This window comes from Phyllobates terribilis, unplaced genomic scaffold (genome assembly GCF_046119375.1).
Source record: "Phyllobates terribilis strain yellow unplaced genomic scaffold, ASM4611937v1 Scaffold_12__6_contigs__length_324123572, whole genome shotgun sequence".
In the NCBI taxonomy this organism is placed as follows: Eukaryota; Metazoa; Chordata; class Amphibia; order Anura; family Dendrobatidae; genus Phyllobates; species Phyllobates terribilis.
The window spans coordinates 156,375,025-156,396,303 of record NW_027362772.1 but is presented as its reverse complement, the minus strand read 5'-3'; the positions used below and the strand labels follow the sequence as shown (position 1 = coordinate 156,396,303).

General features: G+C 42.0%; 1 protein-coding gene across 1 annotated transcript in view; it reads left to right on the top strand.

Annotated features, from left to right (window-relative positions):
• TRPM4 (transient receptor potential cation channel subfamily M member 4) overlaps positions 1-21,279 on the top strand; it is an 84,806-nt gene that overhangs the window by 25,534 nt on the left and 37,993 nt on the right. The window contains exons 4-10 of the mRNA XM_073656411.1: positions 2,227-2,407; positions 5,615-5,781; positions 5,900-6,077; positions 6,728-6,792; positions 7,544-7,726; positions 8,011-8,110; positions 12,330-12,448. Of these exons, the coding sequence (XP_073512512.1) occupies positions 2,227-2,407; positions 5,615-5,781; positions 5,900-6,077; positions 6,728-6,792; positions 7,544-7,726; positions 8,011-8,110; positions 12,330-12,448 (993 nt within the window). The remainder of the gene's footprint in view (positions 1-2,226; positions 2,408-5,614; positions 5,782-5,899; positions 6,078-6,727; positions 6,793-7,543; positions 7,727-8,010; positions 8,111-12,329; positions 12,449-21,279) is intronic.

Below are 21,279 nucleotides of genomic sequence, written 5' to 3'. Positions count from 1 at the left end.
TGTAAAAAAAAAAAAATCCAAAAACTGAAATCTAAGAAACCAATTAAGGGAAAAGTGGTTTACAGAGAATCTCTTCTTATTATAATACGCTTTGAGGATATTTCAAGAAATCCACCCATCTTCCCATTATTAACAATGCCAGCAATGTTTACAGTGCCGCCCATAGGACTACCCCCACAAGCCCTACTCGGATTAAAAGGAAACCGTCATCAAGTTGTTCCTATGTAATCTGAAAGTAGCATAATGTAGGGGCTGAGACCCTGATTCCAGCAATGTGTCACTTACTGGGCTGCTTGCTGATATTTTGATGGAATCACCGTTTTCTCTGCTGCAGATCTAGTGGATTGCCGGTACTAGGGAAAGTGTGGTGTCATTTATTGTGATAGAAAGATCAGGTGGGGAAGATACGTGAGATGGAGGTTTAGGGGGTTAATATGCTAGGTGCATTGTTACCTGCAAGCCCTGAGGAAATGTCAGGAATGACATGAAATGGGCGCAGGCAGCACGATGTGTTTTGTGATCTGTTATTGCCTATGCACTCTTCAGAAAACCATACTTTTGTGAACTCTTGCAATTATACTCCTACTTTTATAAATGGATATGTTGATTTTGGATGATGCTTTTGTTCACCTGTAAAACCTTCCATTTTTCTCCTTTGGAGCAGAGGCTGTTTTTCCTTCTCTACATTGTCAGCTATTTTTAGTCTTGTCACGCGTTATTTATTCAGCATTCGCCATTCAAAGCAGGTCGCTGGTCGGGCTCCGTGTCTGGGCAACAAGTAGATGCTCCTCTGTACAGTTGTGGGTTTTGTGAAAGGACACTATGCAAATGCCTCGGTGTCAGAGTATACATTACTCAAACATTTCTGCAAACATCATTTTGGCCTTCACTTCCAAATTACTCTGCTAGACCTATACAGTGCGATGGTTTCGCCCCACACGTCACCTGAAGCATTTTGAACATTGAACATCAACATTGATAGGAAATCCAATCTATCAATGTCTTTGTTAGATCTCATCTTACTAAATTAGCTAAAATTGCAAAGTGTTAAACAAGCAACTTTGCAATTTACAAAATTGTGTATTTTATTCTCTGCTCTTAAGAACGGATGGATTTTTAATTCTATATTTTACTGCTCCTAGGCAAGGAGATTGTGTTGCAAGTTCTTTGCTTTAGAACCTGCAAGCTCTCGATCTTCCCAATTTCAAACTTCTTTTGCTCCTGCTGTGCTGCAGAGGTAACGTTGCCTCTGCAAGCAGCATCAGAAAAGATAGTTTCTTGTGCTCCTAAACAGCATACATGAGAAAATCCCTTTTTAATTAATTTTGTCTTTTTAGTTTTACTTGGTGTACTGTAGAACTTTTTTTATTGATTCTGTATGGAAACGGTAAAGGGTTATTTCCATCTTCATAAATGGGTATTGTTAAATATTGCTTGTAAATACAAGCAACTTTGCCATTTACTGCTTATTTAAAATTTTCAGCCATTCTAGAGATATTAACACTTTTTGTTTACAGCTCGTTGTCTTGGAGACCGCCCACCGCTGCTAGACAGCAGAACATGTGCCATGCTTGCATGCTCTTTTCTATTGAGCTTGTAAGAGCTGTTTTAAAGCTGGGGAGAATCATTGGAGGACTCTGTTACCTCCTAACCCTGGTGTTGTGGTTGCAATCTAGACAGCAGAGGTGGCCGGTCACCTGGACAATGAGTTGTAAGCAAAACAAAAATGTATATCTCAAGAATGGCTCCAAATTTTAATAAGCAGCAAATTGCAAAAGGGTTTATTTTTTTTGCAAGCTCTATCCAACAATATACATCTATGAAGATGGGAATAACCCTTTAATGACATCAAAAAAACTTTTGCTCCCAATAATCAGCTCATCTATAGGAGTCTTAGGAATCATAACACGAGATGTGGGGAATCATTAAGGATGAGTATTCCTTCTTTTATTTTTTTTTAATGGTTGTCTTAGCCCTTGTAAAAATAATTTCAATCCCCCGAACACCCTTGTATCGGGCAGACGCGTAAAAAAAATAATTGCAATAAAAAGAGTTTAAAAAGTTATTTTAAAACAAAACTAAAAATGTAATGGCTCTCTAAAGCATATGGTGACACCGCTCAATATGATACAGCTCTATAATTAGAAAGAATTCAGAGGTCTTTTTACAGTGGAATCATCTATTATAGCATTTTAGAAATTTTACTTTTCGCTTTGTCTTTTACAGTTTATTCGCTTATCAAATGAGACCGACCCCTCTATTGTATACAACCTAATTACTCATAATTGGAAGATCCCCCCGCCAAACCTGGTGGTGTCTGTAGTTGGAGGAGATGGAGACTTCAAAATGAAGACATGGCTGAAGGATATTCTGAGGAAGGGATTGGTCAAGGCAGCGCAAAGCACAGGTCCGAGGTTAACGAGTCTTACAAGGGGAATAATGATTGTATTTGTATATTTTCTGCTCGGGCAAAGTTGAGAAGCTCCTTATATACATTAGACAAAAGTCTGCTGTGGCCACCAATATCGGCGAGATCGATCAACAGTCTAATATCTATGGGGATCTCCCAATTCTGCTTACAGTGGGTACGGAAAGTATTCAGACCCCTTTAAATTTTTCACTCTTTGTTTCATTGCAGCCATTTGGTAAATCCTAAAAAGTTCATTTTTTTCTGATTAAAGTACACTCTGCACCCCATCTTGACTGAAAAATAACAGAAATGTAGAAATTTTTGCAAATTTATTAAAAAAGAAAAACTGAAATATCACATGGCCATAAGTATTCAGACCCTTTCCTCAGTATTGAGTAGAAGCACCCTTTTGAGCTAGTACAGCCATGATTCTTCTTGGGAATGATGCAACAAGTTTTTCACACCTGGATTTGGGGATCCTCTGCCATTCTTCCTTGCAGATCCTCTCCAGTTCCGTCAGGTTGGATGGTGAACGTTGGTGGACAGCCATTTTCAGGTCTCTCCAGAGATGCTCAATTGGGTTTAGGTCAGGGCTCTTGGCTGGGCCAGTCAAGAATGGTCACATAGTTGTTCTGAAGCCACTCCTTTGTTATTTTAGCTGTGTGCTTAGGGTCATTGTCTTGTTGGAAGGTGAACCTTCGGCCAAGTTTGAGGTCCAGTGCACTCTGGAAGAGGTTTTCATCCAGGATATCTCTGTACTTGGCCGCATTCATGTTTCCTTCAATTGCAACCAGTTGTCCTGTCCCTGCATCTGAAAAACACCCCCATAGCATGATGCTGCCACCACTATGTTTCACTGTTGGGATTGTATTGGGCAGGTGATGAGCAGTGTCTGGTTTTGTCCACACATACCGCTTAGAATTATCACCAAAAAGTCCTATCTTTGTCTCCTCAGACCAGAGAACCTTATTTCTCATAGTCTGGGAGTCCTTCATGTGGTTTTGAGCAAATTCTAAGCGGGCTTTCATATGTCTTGCACTGTGGAGAGGCTTCCGTCGGGCCACTCTGCCATAAAGGCCCGACTGGTGGAGGGCTGCAATGATAGTTGACTTTGTGGAACTTTCTCCCATCTCTCTGCTGCATCTCTGGAGCTCAGCCACAGTGATCTTAGGGTTCTTCTTTACCTCTCTCACCAAGGCTCTTCTCCCACCATTGCTCAGTTTGGCTGGACGGCCAGGTCTAGGAAGACTTCTGGTGGTCCCAAACTTCTTCCATTTAGGGATTATGGAGGACACTGTGCTCTTAGGAACCTTGAGTAATGCAGAAATTCTTTTGTAACCTTGGCCAGATCTGTGCCTTGCCACAATTCTGTCTCTGAGCTCCTTGAGCAGTTCCTTTTGAGCTCATGATTCTCATTTGATCTGACATGCACTGTGAGCTGTGAGGTCTTATATAGATAGGTGTGTGTCTTTCCAAATCAAGTCTTATCAGTTTAATTAAACACAGCTGGACTCCAATGAAGGAGTAGAACCATCTCAAGGAAGATCACAAGGAAATGGACAGCATGTGACTTACATATGAGTGTCTGAGCAAAGGCTCTGAATACTTATGACCATGGGATATTTCAGTTTTTCGTTTATAATAAATTTGCAAAAATTTCTACATTTCTGTTTTTTTTTTCAGTCAAGATGGGGTGCAGAGTGTACTTTAATGAGAAAAAAAATGAACTTTTTAGGATTTACCAAATGGCTGCAATTAAACAAAGAGTGAAAAATTTAAAGGGGTCTGAATACTTTCCGTACCCACTGTAAGCCAAGCATTGCTGTCAAGGGAGATGGCTGTTTTCATATCTAATGTTTCTATTTTTTTTTTTGTGTCACCTTTCCTTTTCCCATGTGCCTTTCAGTTCTATACCTTTTTTTCTATCCCTCTTCCCTTTTCTTCTCTCCTTTTTATTTCCACCCTTTTTCCTTAATTTTGTATTTTTCCTCCTCTTCTTTCTCTTCTGCTTCTTCATCGGTTTCCTCTTCTCCTGTGTTAGCCAATAAATCTTTCTCCCATATGTACCAAGTCCTTCTCCCACGTTAACCAACTGTCATGCAGGGTGTGGGAAAGACTTAGTGCAACACAGAGGGAAGAGGGAAAGGAGAGAGTGGAGACCTCCTAGTCTGGTCTAGTGTCACCCTGTCTCAATTCCTGTCCCTATATTGGTTCTTCATCAATCGCCACACGTGCGCCTCTCCCTTACTTTCCCTGGCGTATGGCTAAGGCTAGGGAATGGAAGAGATGAGCACTAGTTGATCTCCACTAAACTCTATAGACAACAAGGGTAGACAAACAGGGGGGGGATTGCTTAGCTTTAGACAACTCCAGACAAATGCGCACACGGCCTCAAGCTCCAGAGAGGAAGAAGTACTGCTCTTGCTAAAGCCTCACACATAGTAATGAATAACGCCAGCACCTGCCTCTCAGACACGCCAGGTATTTATACACTCAGGCCATGGAGTTAATTAGCCAGAGGGAGGTATCCTCTGGGTCCTAGAGACAGCCTCTAAGAAGATGTCTGTAATGTCAAGTGTAGAGATCTCCTGCAACCAACTGCAGGGAGACGATCTGTCACCTCTGACACACCCGTGACACCAACAAGTCCTTCTCCCGCATTTAACCAACACCCTCTTTGATTTGCAGGTCTCTTCCTGTCCACTTTCATCTATCATTTCCCAATTTTCATCCTTCAGATCTTTCCCCCCTGCACACTCACTTCCACCACCATCTCCTTCATTTTCACTATTACTCTCCGTTTTCAGCCTTCTTATAGTTCTTTGCAAGGAATGTAATTTTGCTCTTTGTTTCCCCACAAGTAGACCTAAGCATATGCAGTGATAATTTTTGGCCCATCCTACCGATAAGGTCTTTTTTCCCTTGCACGGTGTACTGTCTATTCTATTTGTTTGCACTTGACCTGAAGTTGCTACATTACTTCCTTATCTGAGAATTGTTGCCTAAAATTTCTGTAGCTTGAAATTATTTCCTATATATCTCAATGGGGCATCTACTGTACAGTACATCATGCGCATAGATTTTTTTTAATCTCCATATAGATAAATGGGACAGTTGATGAAATTTCTGCCAGGTATGAATATATAATAATGCAAACTTTATAAAAGCAATAAAAAAAGTGAAAATCTCATGTCCTCATGACAGGTGCTTGGATAATGACAGGTGGAATGCAAGTCGGCATTGGAAAATATGTTGGTGAAGCCGTCAGAGACCATGCCACTGCTAGCTCCAATTCTAGGACTAAAGTGGTAGCCATGGGCATTGCACCATGGGGAATTGTACATAACCGCCAAAGCCTAGTGGACCCTAAGGTGAGATTTTCATGTTTGACAGCGATGTGATTCGTTGGAGCAAAGATTATCTTATAAGACACCCACTTTCAGGCATGTATTTCGTTCATTGACTCATGGTTGACCTCATTTTATGTAGGGATCTTCTCCTGCAAAATACTTTATGGTGGGCGTGGACGGACCGACATATTCTTTGGACAACAATTATTCAGTGTTCCTTTTAGCAGATGATGGAACCAATGAACAAATGGGAGGAGAAACCAGCTTCAGATTTAGGCTTGAGGAGCACATATCTCGACAGAAAACTGGAGTGGGCGGTGAGAAAATTTTTATTGAAGACCATTGATCTTCATGAACTTATTTTAACTTGGCCTCTATTAGTGACGCAAAGGGGTCATCAGACAACTAAATCTTTTTTTAGAGAAACAGTGATGGCTTTGAAACAATAAAAAGGGACAACAACGGTGAATCCAGCAGAGATCTATCTGGTGATCTGTGGCGGGACAAAAAAACAAGTGTTCCCTTTGTTCAGTCACCGAACTGTTGAGCATGTGATTGTCAGAAGACTTGTATGGTGCATCCTAAAAGGCAAAACCAATGGTGATCTGCTCAAGTCCCGCAAGTCAGATAACCCCTTTTAAAAAACAAATATATTTAGGTACTTGTTGTTTTTTTTAATTGTTTTATTCAACTTTTTCCCACGAGATCTTGGTGACATCCAGTTTGGAGCCCAGTATTAGTTATATAGTGATTATCAGCCATTCACAGTGTGGATTTCCTGGTGGAAGTTGTAATAATGACCATATATTCGCATTAACCCAAATTTTTGAGGAGAATACAACATTTAGAATTTTTTATCACTTCTTGATAGAGTTTTTACTCAAAATTATTTCATTGTTTAGGCTCCACTTTACTTCTAATTTGCATGTATTTTCATGCTTGACAATTGTGTTTTGTTATTGTCTAGGCAAAGGAAGCATTGAAATCCCTGTTCTGTGCATGCTTATTGCTGGAGAGTCCAAAATGTTGGAAGTAAGAATCTATTAAATTACTTACAATCGGTTTTTACAGTAAACAGGAAGGAACAAATATATAATAACACTTGTTTTCTGAGACTTTACCTTGATTTTCTTATGCTTCTTCCTCTTTTTTTTTTTTTTTTTTCTCCTACTTTACCTTATTTGTTTTTCGCTTTTCCTTTTCCATTAATCCTCTTCCACTATTTCAGGTTCAAATTGCTTATTTCCCCCCTTTTTTTCTTCTTTATCTAATTTTCCTACTCCTTCATTTCTTTTTCATTATTTTTCTTCTCCCTTGTCTTTCTCTTTCTTTCTCTTTCTTTCTCTTTCTTTCTCTTTCTTTCTCTTTCTTTCTCTTTCTTTCTCTTTCTTTCTCTTTCTTTCTCTTTCTTTCTCTTTCTTTCTCTTTCTTTCTCTTTCTTTCTCTTTCTTTCTCATTTCCTTCATTCTTTTGGCTCAAATTTTCCTATTTCTATTTTCGTCTTCTCTACCGACTTCATATTTTAGCTCTCCTTTTTTTTTTCTTCTACTACATTTTCCTCTTAGTTACATTGGCTGAAAAAACTCTCATGTCCATCAAGTTCAACCTTTCTTGACCATTTATACTTTTTCTATTGCTAGATTATTCATAACCCACAATTCTTCTTTTGATCGATCTTTCTCTTCATCCAGTTTCTTCTTGATGTCAAATACACAATTCCCTAACTCCCAGTCTTACAGTTTTTAAGTCTTTTTGTTTTTTGCTTTTTTTTAATTTTAACTAGAGAGTTTACAAAGCCACAATGAGCCCCATCCCATGTCTTCTTGTGGCTGGTTCTGGTGGAGTTGCCGACTGTCTGGCTGAAATTTTAGAAGAGTCACTGACTATGGAATCTATGAGAAGTCTGATAGAAGAGAAATTAAAGCATCACTTCCCAGAGGAAAACTTGACAAAAATGATAGGAAAGGTCAGTAGCAATTTTTGTCTTTCATTTATTATTCATTTATTTATTTTTTTAAGTTAATTTATTATTAATCACACTTAAAGATAGTTAAAGTGGTCGTCCCCCTTTCAGGAAAATCTTGTTTTTATTTTATTTTTTTAAGAAGGAACTGAGCCCGCTGAGTTTTCGGAAAAGGAACAACTCTAAGGACAGCTGCAATCCATAATGGACTGCCATGTGCATTAAAGGGCTGGTACATAAATTCAGATAATGGTGTGACTGATTCAAAATTTTTGTTTGAAATTCAGATTGAAAAAATTGTGGAAAATCGAGATCTGGTCACAGTCTATTCCAATACTGACGGAACGGAGGATTTTGAGACTGTGATTTTAAAAGCTCTAGTAAAAGGTAAGTGGTATTTTACGGGAATGTTTGGCAAAATTACATACAATATAAATAGTATATGTATGTATTGTATATTTATTATACATATGTATGTGTGCGTGTGTATACAGCCATGGGTGAAAGTGTTGGCACCCTTTAAATTGTTGCAGAAAATGAAGTATTTTTCCCAGAAAATTATTGCTATTACACCTGTTTTGTTATAGACGTTTATTTCCTTTGTGTGTATTGGAACGGCACAAAAAAAATGGAGGAAATAAAGGCAAATTGGACATAATTTCACATAAAACTCCAAAAATGGGCTGAACAAAACTGTCTCATGCGTGTACCTTAATATTTGGTTGTACACCATTTAGAATAAATAACTGCAATCAATCACTTCATATAACCATCATCAAGCTTCTTACATCTCTCAGCTGAAATCTTGGACTCTTCTTTTGTAAACAGCTCCTGGTCTCCCATATTTGAAGTCACCTTCTCCCAACAGCAATTTTAAGATCTCTCCACATGTGTATAATGGGATTTAGATCCGGACTCATTGCTGCCACTTCAGAAGTCTACAGCTCTTTGTTTCCATACATTTCTGGAGGCTCCTTGAAATATGTTTGGGGTCATTGTCTTGCTGGAAGACCCATGGCCTAGGATGCAAACCCAACTTCCTGACACTGGGCAATACATTGCAACCCAAAATCCTGTGGTAATTTTCAGATTTCATGATGCCTTGCACACAGTCAAGGTACCCAGTGCCAGAGGCAGCAAAACAACCCCAAAACATCTTTGAACCTCCACCACATCTGACTTTAGGTACTGTGTTCTTTTTTTGTAGGCCTCATTCCTTTTCCAGTAAACAGCATGATGTGTTTTACCAAAAAAGTCTATTTTGGTCTCCTCTGTTCTCAAGATGTCTTCCCAAAAGGATTTTGGCTTACGTACCTTTTGGAAAACTTCAGTCTAGCTTTTTTATGTCTGTGTCAGCAGTGGGGTCCTCCTGGGTCTCCTGCCATAGCGTTTCATTTCATTCTAATGTCAACTCATAATTCACGCTGACACTGATGCATCCTGAGCCTGCAGAACAGCTGGAATTTCTTTGGAACTTGATTGGGGCTGGTTATCCACCATCCGAACTAGCCTGCGTTGAAACGTTTCATCAATTTTTCTCTAACGTCCACGTCTAGGGATATTAGCTACAGTACTGACGCGCCCCCTGGGCCAGTGTTGTTTGGGGGTTACCCGGAGCCGGATCAGATGGGGGTTGTAGTCTCCGAGTGGCGGTGACCCGGTCCGTGCCCAGGGTGTCAAGCTCAGTGTGTGGCAGTCCTACAGATGTTGCTGGATGTTCTTTAGTGTCGACTACGCCACCCGTTGATTTGCGGTCAATACGGCCGCCGCTGCAGCAGGGTCCGCTGAGGCTGGTGGTGTGTGTGCAGCTTCTGGTAGTATAACCCCCAACGGGAGGGGTATAGCCTCAGGGGGTCAGTTGTAGAGGGTGGTGGTTGTGGTGGTGCAGTGAGGGTGGTAATAAGACTCCGAGTCGGGCTGTGCAGTTCAGGGTTTTTACTTACTGCTGTTGTGCTGGTCACTCCGGCCTTGAGTGACCGCCCGAGCCGTGCTGCGTCCACCAGGTCCTGGACTCGGCCAACCCCCAGGTAATTCTGGAACGTGATCCTGAGCTCCCTCTCTGACGTTCCTTTTCTCTGGCCTTCCCCACCAGGGATCCACTTATGTCCGGCTCCCTCGGGCCTCTTGGTGGGTACACCTCCTCTGGGTTCCCTGACCCTATACTTGGTCTGCCTTCGCAGTGGATTTAGTGGGGGGGTCGTGGCAGATCCTGTCCACAACCTCCGGTCTCTGGCTGAGGATTAGTGCCCTCCACCAGCTTGGGATCCGGTACCCTTGTGCCAACCCTTCACCCTTCTGGTTGTATTTGGGCTCTTGGGGTTCCCTCTTCTTCCCCTCTGGGTCCTTTTCTTTTCCTCTCTCTCTTCTTTCAGGACTGCTTGACCCTCTACAACAGACTGACTGGTAACTGTCTGCCTGTCTGACCCTGATCTAAGATGGTTCCCACCTTATATACTCCCTCTATGTGTGAGCTCAGGTGACCAGCACCCAATGAGCTCCTAGCATTACCCAGACTGCTCCCCCTATCTGCCCCTACACTACTGGGATGTTCCACCCCCCTCCCACTCCAGCCAGGGACAGACACTATCGTACCTGCAGCTCAGTTCCACACTCCATCCTTACCCGGGAGTGGAATACCACACCTCTGGCTTGAGGAGTAATACCCCTGTAGCAGCCGAATCCTCAGGGTGCTACAGTACCATGGGTTTTAAACCTCTTGATTATGTTGCGCACTGTGGACCAAGAACTCTGGAGATGGACTTGTAACCTTGAGATTGTTGATATTTTTCAACAATTTTGGTTCTCAAGTCCTCAAACAGTTCTCTTCTCCTCTTTCTGTTCTCCATGCTTAGTGTGGCACACACAGACATATAACGCAAAGATTGAGTCAACTTCTCACCTTTTTATCTGGTTTCAGGTGTGATTTTCATATTGCCCACACCTGTTACTTGCCACGGGTGAGTTTAAACAAGCATCGCATGCTTGAAACATAGTTGTTTACCCACTATTTTGTCCAGACCATTTTTGTTTGTTTTTTTGTGAAAATATGCCTAACTTGCCTTTTTTTTTTTTTTTTTTTTGTGCTGTTCCAGTACACCTAAAGGAAATAAACATGTGTATAACAAAACATGTGTAATTGCAATCATTTTCTGGGAGAAATACTTCATTTTCTAGAATAATTTCAAGAGTGCCAACCCTTTCGGCCATGACTGTTTGCATAATACTGTAAAGTAAGAACTTTTAGAAGATAGTTTGCTTTATAAATTTAACAAAATGCAAAGTGAATGTGACGCGCCCCCTGGGCCAGTGTTGTTTGGGGGATACCCGGAGCCGGATCAGATGGGGGTTGTAGTCTCCGAGTGGCGGTGACCCGGTCCGTGCCCAGGGTGTCAAGCTCAGTGTGTGGCAGTCCTACAGATGTTACTGGATGTTCTTTAGTGTCGACTACGCCACCCGTTGATTTGCGGTCACTACGGCCGCCGCTGCAGCAGGGTCCGCTGAGGCTGGTGGTGTGTGTGCAGCTCAGGTAGTATAACCCCCAACGGGAGGGGTATAGCCTCAGGGGGTCAGTTGTAGAGGGTGGTGGTTGTGGTGGTGCAGTGAGAGTGGTAATAAGACTCCGAGTCGGGCTGTGCAGTTCAGGGTTTTACTTACTGCTTTTGTGTTGGTCACTCCGGCCTTGAGTGACCACCCGAGCCGTGCTGCGTCCACCAGGTCCTGGACTCGGCCAACCCCCAGGTGATTCTGGAGCGTGGTCCTGAGCTCCCTTTCTGACTTGTCCTTCTCTCTGGCCTTCCCCACCAGGGATCCACCTAAGTCCGGCTCCCTCGGGCCTCTTGTTGGTAAACCCTTGTCTCTGGGTTCCCTGACCCTATTCTTGGTTTGCCTTCCGGGTGGATTTAGTGGGTGGTCGTGGCAGATCCTGCCCACGACCTCCGGTCTCTGGCTAAGGATTAGGGCCCTCCACCAGCTTGGGATCCGGTACCCTTGTGCCAACTCTTCACCCTCTGGTCTAATTTTGGGTTCTTGGAGTTCCCTCTTCTCCCCCTCTGGGTCCTTCTTTCTCCTCTCTCTCTCTCTCTTGGCCTTGGAGCTGGCTGAGCTGTTCTGCTTGTCTGACCAAACCTCTACAAAAGACCCTGTTCTAAGATGGTTCCCACCTTATATACTCCCTCTATGTGTGAGCTCAGGTGACCAGCACCCAATGAGCTCCTAGCATTACCCAGACTGCTCCCCCTATCTGCCCCTACACTACTGGGATGTTCCACCCCCCTCCCACTCCAGCCAGGGACAGACACTGTCGTACCTGCACATTTCTCTAGTGGGAGTACCATTGGTCTGTCCCCCGGAAATGGGATGTGTGTAGTGCATGCAGCCTACTGAGCTCAGTTCCACACTCCATCCTTACCCGGGAGTGGAATACCACACCTCTGGCTTGAGGTGTAATACCCCTGTAGCAGCCGAATCCTCAGGGTGCTACAAATGAACAAAAGAGAAATCGAAAACACATCAATATGGTGTGATCGTCCTGATTGGTATTTCATGATTGATAAATATTTGCCTAAATTTCCCAAATATAATTGTATTATTTCCGATTATAACACAGCATGTAAGAAGCAGTCTAATGATGCCACAGAATACCTGGATGAGCTGAAGTTAGCAGTAGCCTGGAACAGGGAGGACATTGCCAAAACAGAATTGTTCCATGGAGAAATACAATGGAGGGTATGATGCCACTGCTGAATTCACTTTGTGCTTTGTTACGTGTATTTCGTGCTATTCCCTGTCTTTGTCTCGACTCTATATCAGTAGGAACATGTTGTGCTTTTATTATATTTGACATTTTCTTGTCCAGCTTTTAGTGTTTTCCAGTTTTTTTTTTAATTTGTGTCTTATTCTTTTAATCTGCACCATTTTACTTAAAGTTTTTATTTTATATGTGTTTTTTGTTGCTGTTTTTTTTTTTTCCTTTTTAGTTCTGTGTTCGCCATTCTGATTAGCTTTTGGGGTTACCAGATGTTTTCGACTGATTCATCAATTGCAACAAAATATTTTCACAAATGTATTAAAGTACCCCCATGGAATGATTTTTTTTTTATGCACATCTGAAATTTTTGCTCAATTATTTTTTCACATCTTAGTGGAACATGTGACCTTTTTTTGCTAAAACGTTTACAGAACAAAATAAAGTGCATTTTTAATTTTCCACAATATTAATTAATCTTTTGCGCCATTTTTAAAAAACTTAATGAATACTACAAGATAAAAGAGGAAAGTGACTTTAAGGCTATGTGCCCACGATGCAGAAATGCTCCGGATTTTTTCCTGAGCATTTCTGCATCTCCCTGGCAGGAAAAACGCATGCAGATTGTACATGCGGATTGTACATGCATTTTTCCTGCTAGGGACAAGCGGAAGTGAAGCGTTCTTCACATGCATTTCCGCATGCGGGTTGTCAAGCGCTTTCCAACCGATTTTAGCTGCAGAAACGCAAGTGAGCACACAGCCTAAAAAACAAATTGTGAGTGATGAATCAGGCCCAAAGTTTTGAATACTTTTTAATAGTTTTTGGATTAAAAGTTATGTTTTAAAGGGACATATTTTCCATCGGTAATAACATTCTGAGACGTTGCTCTAATCTTTGTGAGCTTATATTGTGTTTTTCCTGTTTGAAATAACCATGAATCGAAAACTTCATCCAGGGTTACTTATAGCCATTCTTTTCCATTCCTTTTGTGGAATTTTTGACTAAATTGTTTGTGCTTTGTTGGTAAACAAGAAATAGAACTAGAAAAAGGTGATTTGAAGCAAAAGCAGTTATGTGATGTATAGGACATCAGAAGACCCCTGCCCGGTCATTTCATGCAATTCTCATCCTCTACGCTGTTAATTTCTCACTTGGATATTCAGCTATGAGAAGACACTTAGGATATTACAAACCTATAGGACTCTGAGATTACAGATGTGTTCCCTACCTGAACATGAGCAGCAAAGTTTTATATCAACTACAGAAGTTCATGGAGTCATGGATTTCCGGTCAGAAGAATGCACAATTGGCAATCTCAGGAAGTCATACTTCCTCCCCTACTTTCCCATGTTTTGTAGGTTACAATATAAAAGGAAATGCTTTTTAAAGAAGACCAGTCACCGGTCAGAAGTGACCAGTTTTTGTTCTTATTTAATTCCCACTGCTCCACTGAGTATACTAATTTTTTTTTATAGATAGATAGATAGATAGATAGATAGATTCATCATACAGTTCCAGAGATATAGGCCTTTTTATCTAGTTCTACAATTTCTGGTCTTTAATAAGGGGGCGGGGCTCACAGGCTTATAATACAGAGCAGCATAAAGACATGCCCCTGAGGATCCTGTGAGTCACATCTTATTGTAAAGACCATAAAAAATAGCCCCAAATTAAAACAAACTGTAAAAAAATTAAAAGCAAAACATGAAAAAGTCAAGGAGCAGCGAGAATAAATAAGAGCAAAAGCTATCCACTTTTGACCTGGTCACAGGTCCTTATTAGCTTTCCTGACATGTCTTGCTGTAGCAAATACAGGAATTGTTTTCTTCATGGAAAACCTATTTTGGATCATCTCTTATTAGGAGACTCTGCATTATGCCATTCTTCTGTTATTCCTAATAGAAATGTATGCGTACATTGACAATTGGGCGTTAACAATTAGGGGTTTGTTGCTACAAACTCTCCCGCTGTCCAATCAGTGATGTAAGAATCACAATGTGCAGAGAAAATAAAGGAATAGTAAGATTCAATCAGTTTATTTATAATTTTGCAAAAAGAATTGTTATGGGTTACATGGGTAACAGGAATAAGGAAACCTATTACAGAGAGAAGTCTCACACCCACACCCTACTGGTCTCTGTACAGGCTAGACCATCCCTAGAGGAACAACTAAAACACCCACCTCAGATCTGACTCCCTAAAAGGCCATCTAAGGGTTTCTCTTACCTCCTGAGGAACCAGAGGGGGGGCCGCTACACACTGTTAACCAGGGAAGAGGAAAGTGTGCAGGAGGACACTAGGACTTAGTGAGAAAACTTAAAGCATGTTCATAAAGAAGAGAGAGGGGAAAACTAAGGAGAACTAAAAATAAATGAAACAAGAGTAACCTCCCTGAACCCTAATTGTGGTCAAATAAAAAGGTGTAGGGAAGGTAGATAAACAGACACTCGGCAGGAATACAAACTGTGTTTGCATAGCAGGGAAAATCCCATAACTGAAAGGTTGGAACTCCTTAGCACAAATCCACCTAAAAGTATAGCCAGCAAGGAAGTGCAGTGAAGGGATAATGTAAAGCCCAACCCAGAATGTGATGGGGCAAACCAAAATGGGAAAGACCTGGAGAAGAGTAAACCAAGAAGGCAGAATAAAGAAAATAGGAGCAATCAGCCCTTGGACAGGGAAGAAAAGGGCAATAGCTAAGCAGACAGAATAGCTAACCAACCACGAGGCAACAGGTCACCGGATTGAATCCCCAATGACCGAATAAGAGCAGAAAGTCAGACCTTAGAGTCCTAAGAAAAAGTGGTCTAGAATTGTAACTTTATATTAAAAAAATATTGAAATAAATATATTTTATTTAAATATACCATAGCAAGCCCCAAAGTAGTTATTTTGAAAAATGTTTGCATGAAAAAAAAACAAAAAAACTTTAGGTAATGGGATACCGCCATGTCATACTGCTTCAACCAACCTTGTCTGTCACCACTTGCAGTCAGAATGTGAGATCTTGCGACTTTAACTAAAATCAAGAAACCAAAGAACATACTATACACCCTAAAATATAACTTTTAATAGATATTTTAAAAGATAATATCAATAAATAGGGGACAAAAATTCAGATAAAAGTATGGGGGAGGGGTAGCAGTAAGGTAACTGAGATGGCATACAAACTCGCCCTAAAGGGAAGAATGCCCTACTTAACAGCGGAGTAATCACCCTAATGTGTCGACGTGGTGTCCCCGCTCCACGGAGGCTGTCCCTAACAAATCCTATACAGACATACAAACATAAAAAACAAAAAGCATCCCAATGGTAGAAAACCAGACAGTCATATCAAAAACTTGACATGCTGAAAAAAATGCACTGCTCAAAAAAATAAAGGGAACACTCAAATAACACATCCTAGATCTGAATGAATGAAATATTCTCATTGAATACTTTGTTCTGTACAAAGCTGTATGTGCTGACAACAAAATCACACACAAATCATCAATGGAAATCAAACTTATTAACCAATGGAGGCGTGGATTTGGAGTCACCCCCAAAATTAAAGCGGAAAACACACTACAGGCTGATCCAACTTTGATGTAATGTCCTTAAAACAAGTCAAAATGAGGCTCAGTATTGTGTGTGGCCTCCACGTGCCTGTATGACCTCCCTACAACGCCTGGGCATGCTACTGATGAGGTTGCGGATGGTCTCCTGTGGGATCTCCTCCCAGACCTGGACTAAAGCATCCGTCAACTCCTGGACAGTCTGTGGTGCAATGTGACGTTGGTGGATGGAGCGAGACATGATGTCCCAGATGTGCTCAATCGGATTCAGGTCTGGGGAACGGGCGGGCCAGTCCATAGCTTCAATGCCTTCATCTTGCAGGAACTGCTGACACACTCCAGCCATATGAGGCCTGGGATTGTCCTGCATTAGGAGGAACCCAGGGCCAATGGCACCAGCAGATGGTCTCACAAGGGGTCTGAGGATCTCATCTCGGTACCTAATGGCAGTCAGGCTACCTCTGGCGAGCACATGGAGGGCTGTGCGGCCCTCCAAAGAAATGCCACCCCACACCATTACTGACCCACTGCCAAACCGGTCATGCTGAAGGATGTTGCAGGCAGCAGATCGCTCTCCACGGCGTCTCCAGACTCTGTCACGTCTGTCACATGTGCTCAGTGTGACCCTGCTTTCATCTGTGAAGAGCACAGGGCACCAGTGGCGACTTTGCCAATCTTGGTGTTCTGTGGCAAATGCCAAGCTTCCTGCACGGTGTTGGGCTGTGAGCACAACCCCCATCTGTGGACGTCGGGCCCTCATACCACCCTCATGGAGTTGGTTTCTAACCGTTTGTGCAGACACATGCACATTTGTGGCCTGCTGGAGGTAATTTTGCAGGGCTCTGGCAGTGCTCCTCCTGTTCCTCCTTGCACAAAGGCGGAGGTATCGGTCCTGCTGCTGGGTTGTTGCCCTCCTACGGCCCCCTCCACGTCTCCTGGTGTACTGGCCTGTCTCCGGGTAGCGCCTCCAGTCTGTGGACACTACGCTGACAGACACAGCAAATCTTCTTGCCACAGCTCTCATTGATATGCCATCCTGGATGAGCTGCACTACCTGAGCAACTTCTGTGGGTTGTAGAGTCCGTCTCATGCTACCACGAGTGTGAGAGCACAACCAACATTCAAAAGAGACCAAAACATCAGCCAGAAAGCATTGGTACTGAGATGTGGTCTGTGGTCCCCACCTGCAGAACCACTCCTTTATTGAGGGTGTCTTGCTAATTGCCAATAATTTCCATCTATTGTCTATTCCATTTGCACAACAGCATGTGAAATTGATTGTCAATCAGTGTTGCTTCCTAAGTGGACAGTTTGATTTCACAGAAGTTTGATTTCCTTGGAGTTATATTCTGTTGTTTAAGTGTTCCCTTTATTTTTTTGAGCAGTGTATATACAGAACCATGCATCAGTTATGATAAAGAAAGAGAAGAGTAAATATCAGTAGTTCTCCATATAATTTCTCTAAATTGTTAAATATAAAAAAAAAACACACAGGATAATAAGTGACTATGGGCCAGTATGGGGAAAAAAAACATCGATCAGTATCGGTATTTCCCAAAACAGTGAATAATAAGAGAGATTAATATAAGCACCTCTTCAATATATATTTCACTCAAAGTTAAATATCTCAATCAATGTGAGCAGTAATTAAAAATTACAAAATATTGTTATATTATTCAGCATTTTTTTTTTTTTTTAGAAAAAAGCCATTATAATAGCCACAACTATTCAGCCAAACCTAGAGAGAGACAACAAACAATATGTTCATATCAAAACCATAATATACTGATAAACAGCTAAAATGCAGACTTATCTGATGCCAGTTCATTGATGGTCCCAGTATGTGCTAAAGTCCCAGTCCCAACACGTTTCGCCCCTTCCTCAGTCAGGGCTCATCAGGGGACAATAACAGGAGTGCACCATAACAGGTCGGGCTGAATGGAAAATGGATATATCCAGTCTGGTGAGATACCATGCATAAAAAACAAACAAACAAAAAAACCTTTAGGTAATGGGATACTGCCATATTATACCGCTTCGTCCAACCTTGTATGTCAGCACTTGCAGTCAGAATATGAGATCTCGCAGGTCGTGAGATCTTGCGACTTTGACTAAAAGAGTGATGATGGCATCATTTAAAATATTAACAGTATTAGTAACAGTTGTTTTAATTCTGGCAGCACTTATAGGATCAAAATTGTCAATAACCTGCAATATCTCGCATTTTTGACTATCATGCCAAACACATCAGATAACTATTAGCGGAACACTTGTTCAGCTGACCAATATCTCTCCTGATTCCCCTACCCCATACTAACTTTGCTTGACCGAATGTGCAAGTGTAGAGTGGAGAGACGCAAGACCCCCTTGCAAAGTAGAGTAGATAAGGTCGGAGTTGCCTATATGTAGGACTTCTGTCCCTCTAATGTGTATTGGACCTTATTCACTTTTCCTCGACACGTGACGTTGAGGAGCAAGGGGATCGAGCATGCCCAATCCTATTGCAGTCCCTAGTGATGAGCCACCAGAAGAGGTATGACTTGCTCTACTCTTCCCACACAGAGACTTCCATGCTCAGCCGGGTGGAGGTAGGGAAGTTAAAGAAAAAAAAGCTGTTAGCCGACAGTGGTAAAGTGGGTTTCTAAATGATCTGTGGATAATGTAGGGAATGTGCACAAATGCATGCTACAGGTATTCTTTCATCTTCTATCTTGCTATTTACAAGTAACCTGACTTGTGTTGGATCTCTGACATACACAAACCGCTGCAATTAATAGTACAGCCACCCCCAGATGAAGCAGTGAATGCGAAACGCACGTCATGTGGAGGTGGTTGCCTGCATAGGAGGGATAACAGTGATAACAGTTAGTATAAAAGACACTAGCTGGAGGGGAAGGTAAAATTAGCTGCTAAACGACCATGCTAAAGTAGGTTCCTAAATAATGTATCGATACATGTGACTTGCAAGCAATTTATGGAATATGCATGCTACCGGTATTCTTTCATCTTCTATCTTGCTATTTTCAAGTAACCTATCTTGTTGGATCTTCTTGGATCTCTGATGTATTGTTACGGGAGTGTCAGATCTGACAGACAGTCGCCCTGCAGTTGGTTGCAGGAGATCTCTACGTTTGGCATTACAGACGCCTTCTTAGATCTGTCTCACTCTGGAACCCAGCAGCTACCTTCCTCTTGCTAATTAACACCTTGGCCTGGGTGTATAAATACCTTCACTTTGCAATAGAGAGGCGCCGGTGATATTCACATGACCCCTTGTGAAGGCTTGGAGCAAGTGCAGTTCTTCCTCTCTGGTGCTAAGAGGACGTGTGTGCCATCTATCTGAAGTCGACTCAAGCTAAGCTATTCCCCCCGTGTCTGTCTCCCCTTGCTGTCTTTAGTGTTAGTGGGGACTGACTAGTGCTCATCCTCTCGTTCCCTAGCCAGACCCTAGACACGGTTTTAGGTTCCTGATCGGCGATTGATGAGCAACCAATATAGGGACGGTAGGGAAGTACAGGGTGATATCAGATCAGCCTAGGAGGTCTCAACCCCCTTTGTCCTTAGTGTCTGGGCTAACTTCCCCTCATCCCTTCGTGTTGCACTTTCTTTCCCACACTGTGTTTGTCATATATACAGTATAAATCCCTACAATTGATAAGATAGTGCAGCCACCCCCAGATGAAGCGGTGAATGCGAAACACACGTTAGGTGAAGGTGGTTGCCTGCATAGGTGGTAACAATTCTTTTTTTTCTTGATGTCTTTTATACTGTCTTCATATGTTTGCTTATACACTGTGTGCAGAATTATTAGGCAAATGAGTATTTTGATCACATGATACTTTTTATACATGTTGTCCTACTCCAAGCTGCATAGGCTTGAGAGCCAACTACCAATTAAGTAAATCTGGTGATGTGCATCTCTGTAATGAGGAGGGGTGTTGACTAATGACATCAACACCCTATATAAGGTATGCTTAATTATTAGGCAACTTCCTTTCCTTTGGCAAAATGGGTCAGAAAAGAGATTTGACGGGCTCTGAAAAGTCCAAAATTGTGAGAGGTCTTGCAGAGGGATGCAGCAGTCTTGAAATATCCAAACTTTTGAAGCGTGATCACCGAACAATCAAGCGTTTCATGGCAAATAGCCAACAGGGTCGCAAGAAGCGTGTTGGCCAAAAAAGGCGCAAAATAACTGCCCATGAATTGAGGAAAATCAAGCGTGAAGCTGCCAAGATGCCATTCACCACCAGTTTTGCCATATTTCAGAGCTGCAACGTTACTGGAGTATCAAAAAGCACAAGGTGTGCGATACTCGGGGGCATGGCCAAGGTAAGGAAGGCTGAAAAACGACCACCTTTGAACAAGAAGCATAAGCTAAAACGTCAAGAATGGGCCAAGAAATATCTTAAGACTGATTTTTCGAACGTTTTATGGACTGATGAAATAAGAGTGACTCTTGATGAGCCAGATGGATGGGCCAGAGGCTGGATCAGTAAAGGGCAGAGAGCTCCACTCCGACTCAGACGCCAGCAAGGTGGAGGTGGGGTACTGGTATGGGTTGGTATCATCAAAGATGCACTTGTGGGACCTTTTCGGGTTGAGGATGGAGTGAAGCTCAACTCCCAGACCTACTGCCAGTTTCTGGAAGACAACTTCTTCAAGCAGTGGTACAGGAAGAAGTCGGTATCGTTCAAGAAAAACATGATTTTCATGCAGGACAATGCTCCATCACATGTATCCAACTACTCCACAGTGTGGCTGGCCAGTAAAGGTCTAAAAGAAGAAAAAATAATGACATGGCCCCTTGTTCACCTGCTCTGAACCCCATAGAGAACCTGTGGTCCATCATAAAATGTGAGATCTACAGGGAGGGAAAACGGTACACCTCTCGGAACAGTGTCTGGGAGGCTGTGGTGGCTGCTGCACGCAATGTTGATCGAAAACAGATCAAGCAACTGACAATCTATGGATGGAAGGCTGTTGAGTGTCATCATAAAGAAAGGTGGCTATATTGATCACTCATTTTTTTTGTTTTTGCATGTCAGAAATGTTTATTTCTAAATTTTGTGCACTGATATTGGTTTACCTGGTGAAAATAAACAAGTGAGATGGGATTATATTTGGTTTTTATTAAGTTGCCTAATAATTCTGCACAGTAATAGTTACCTGCACAAACAGATATCCTCCTAAGATTGCCAAATCTAAAAAACCCCCACTCCAACTTCCAAAAATATTAAGCTTGGATATTTATGAGT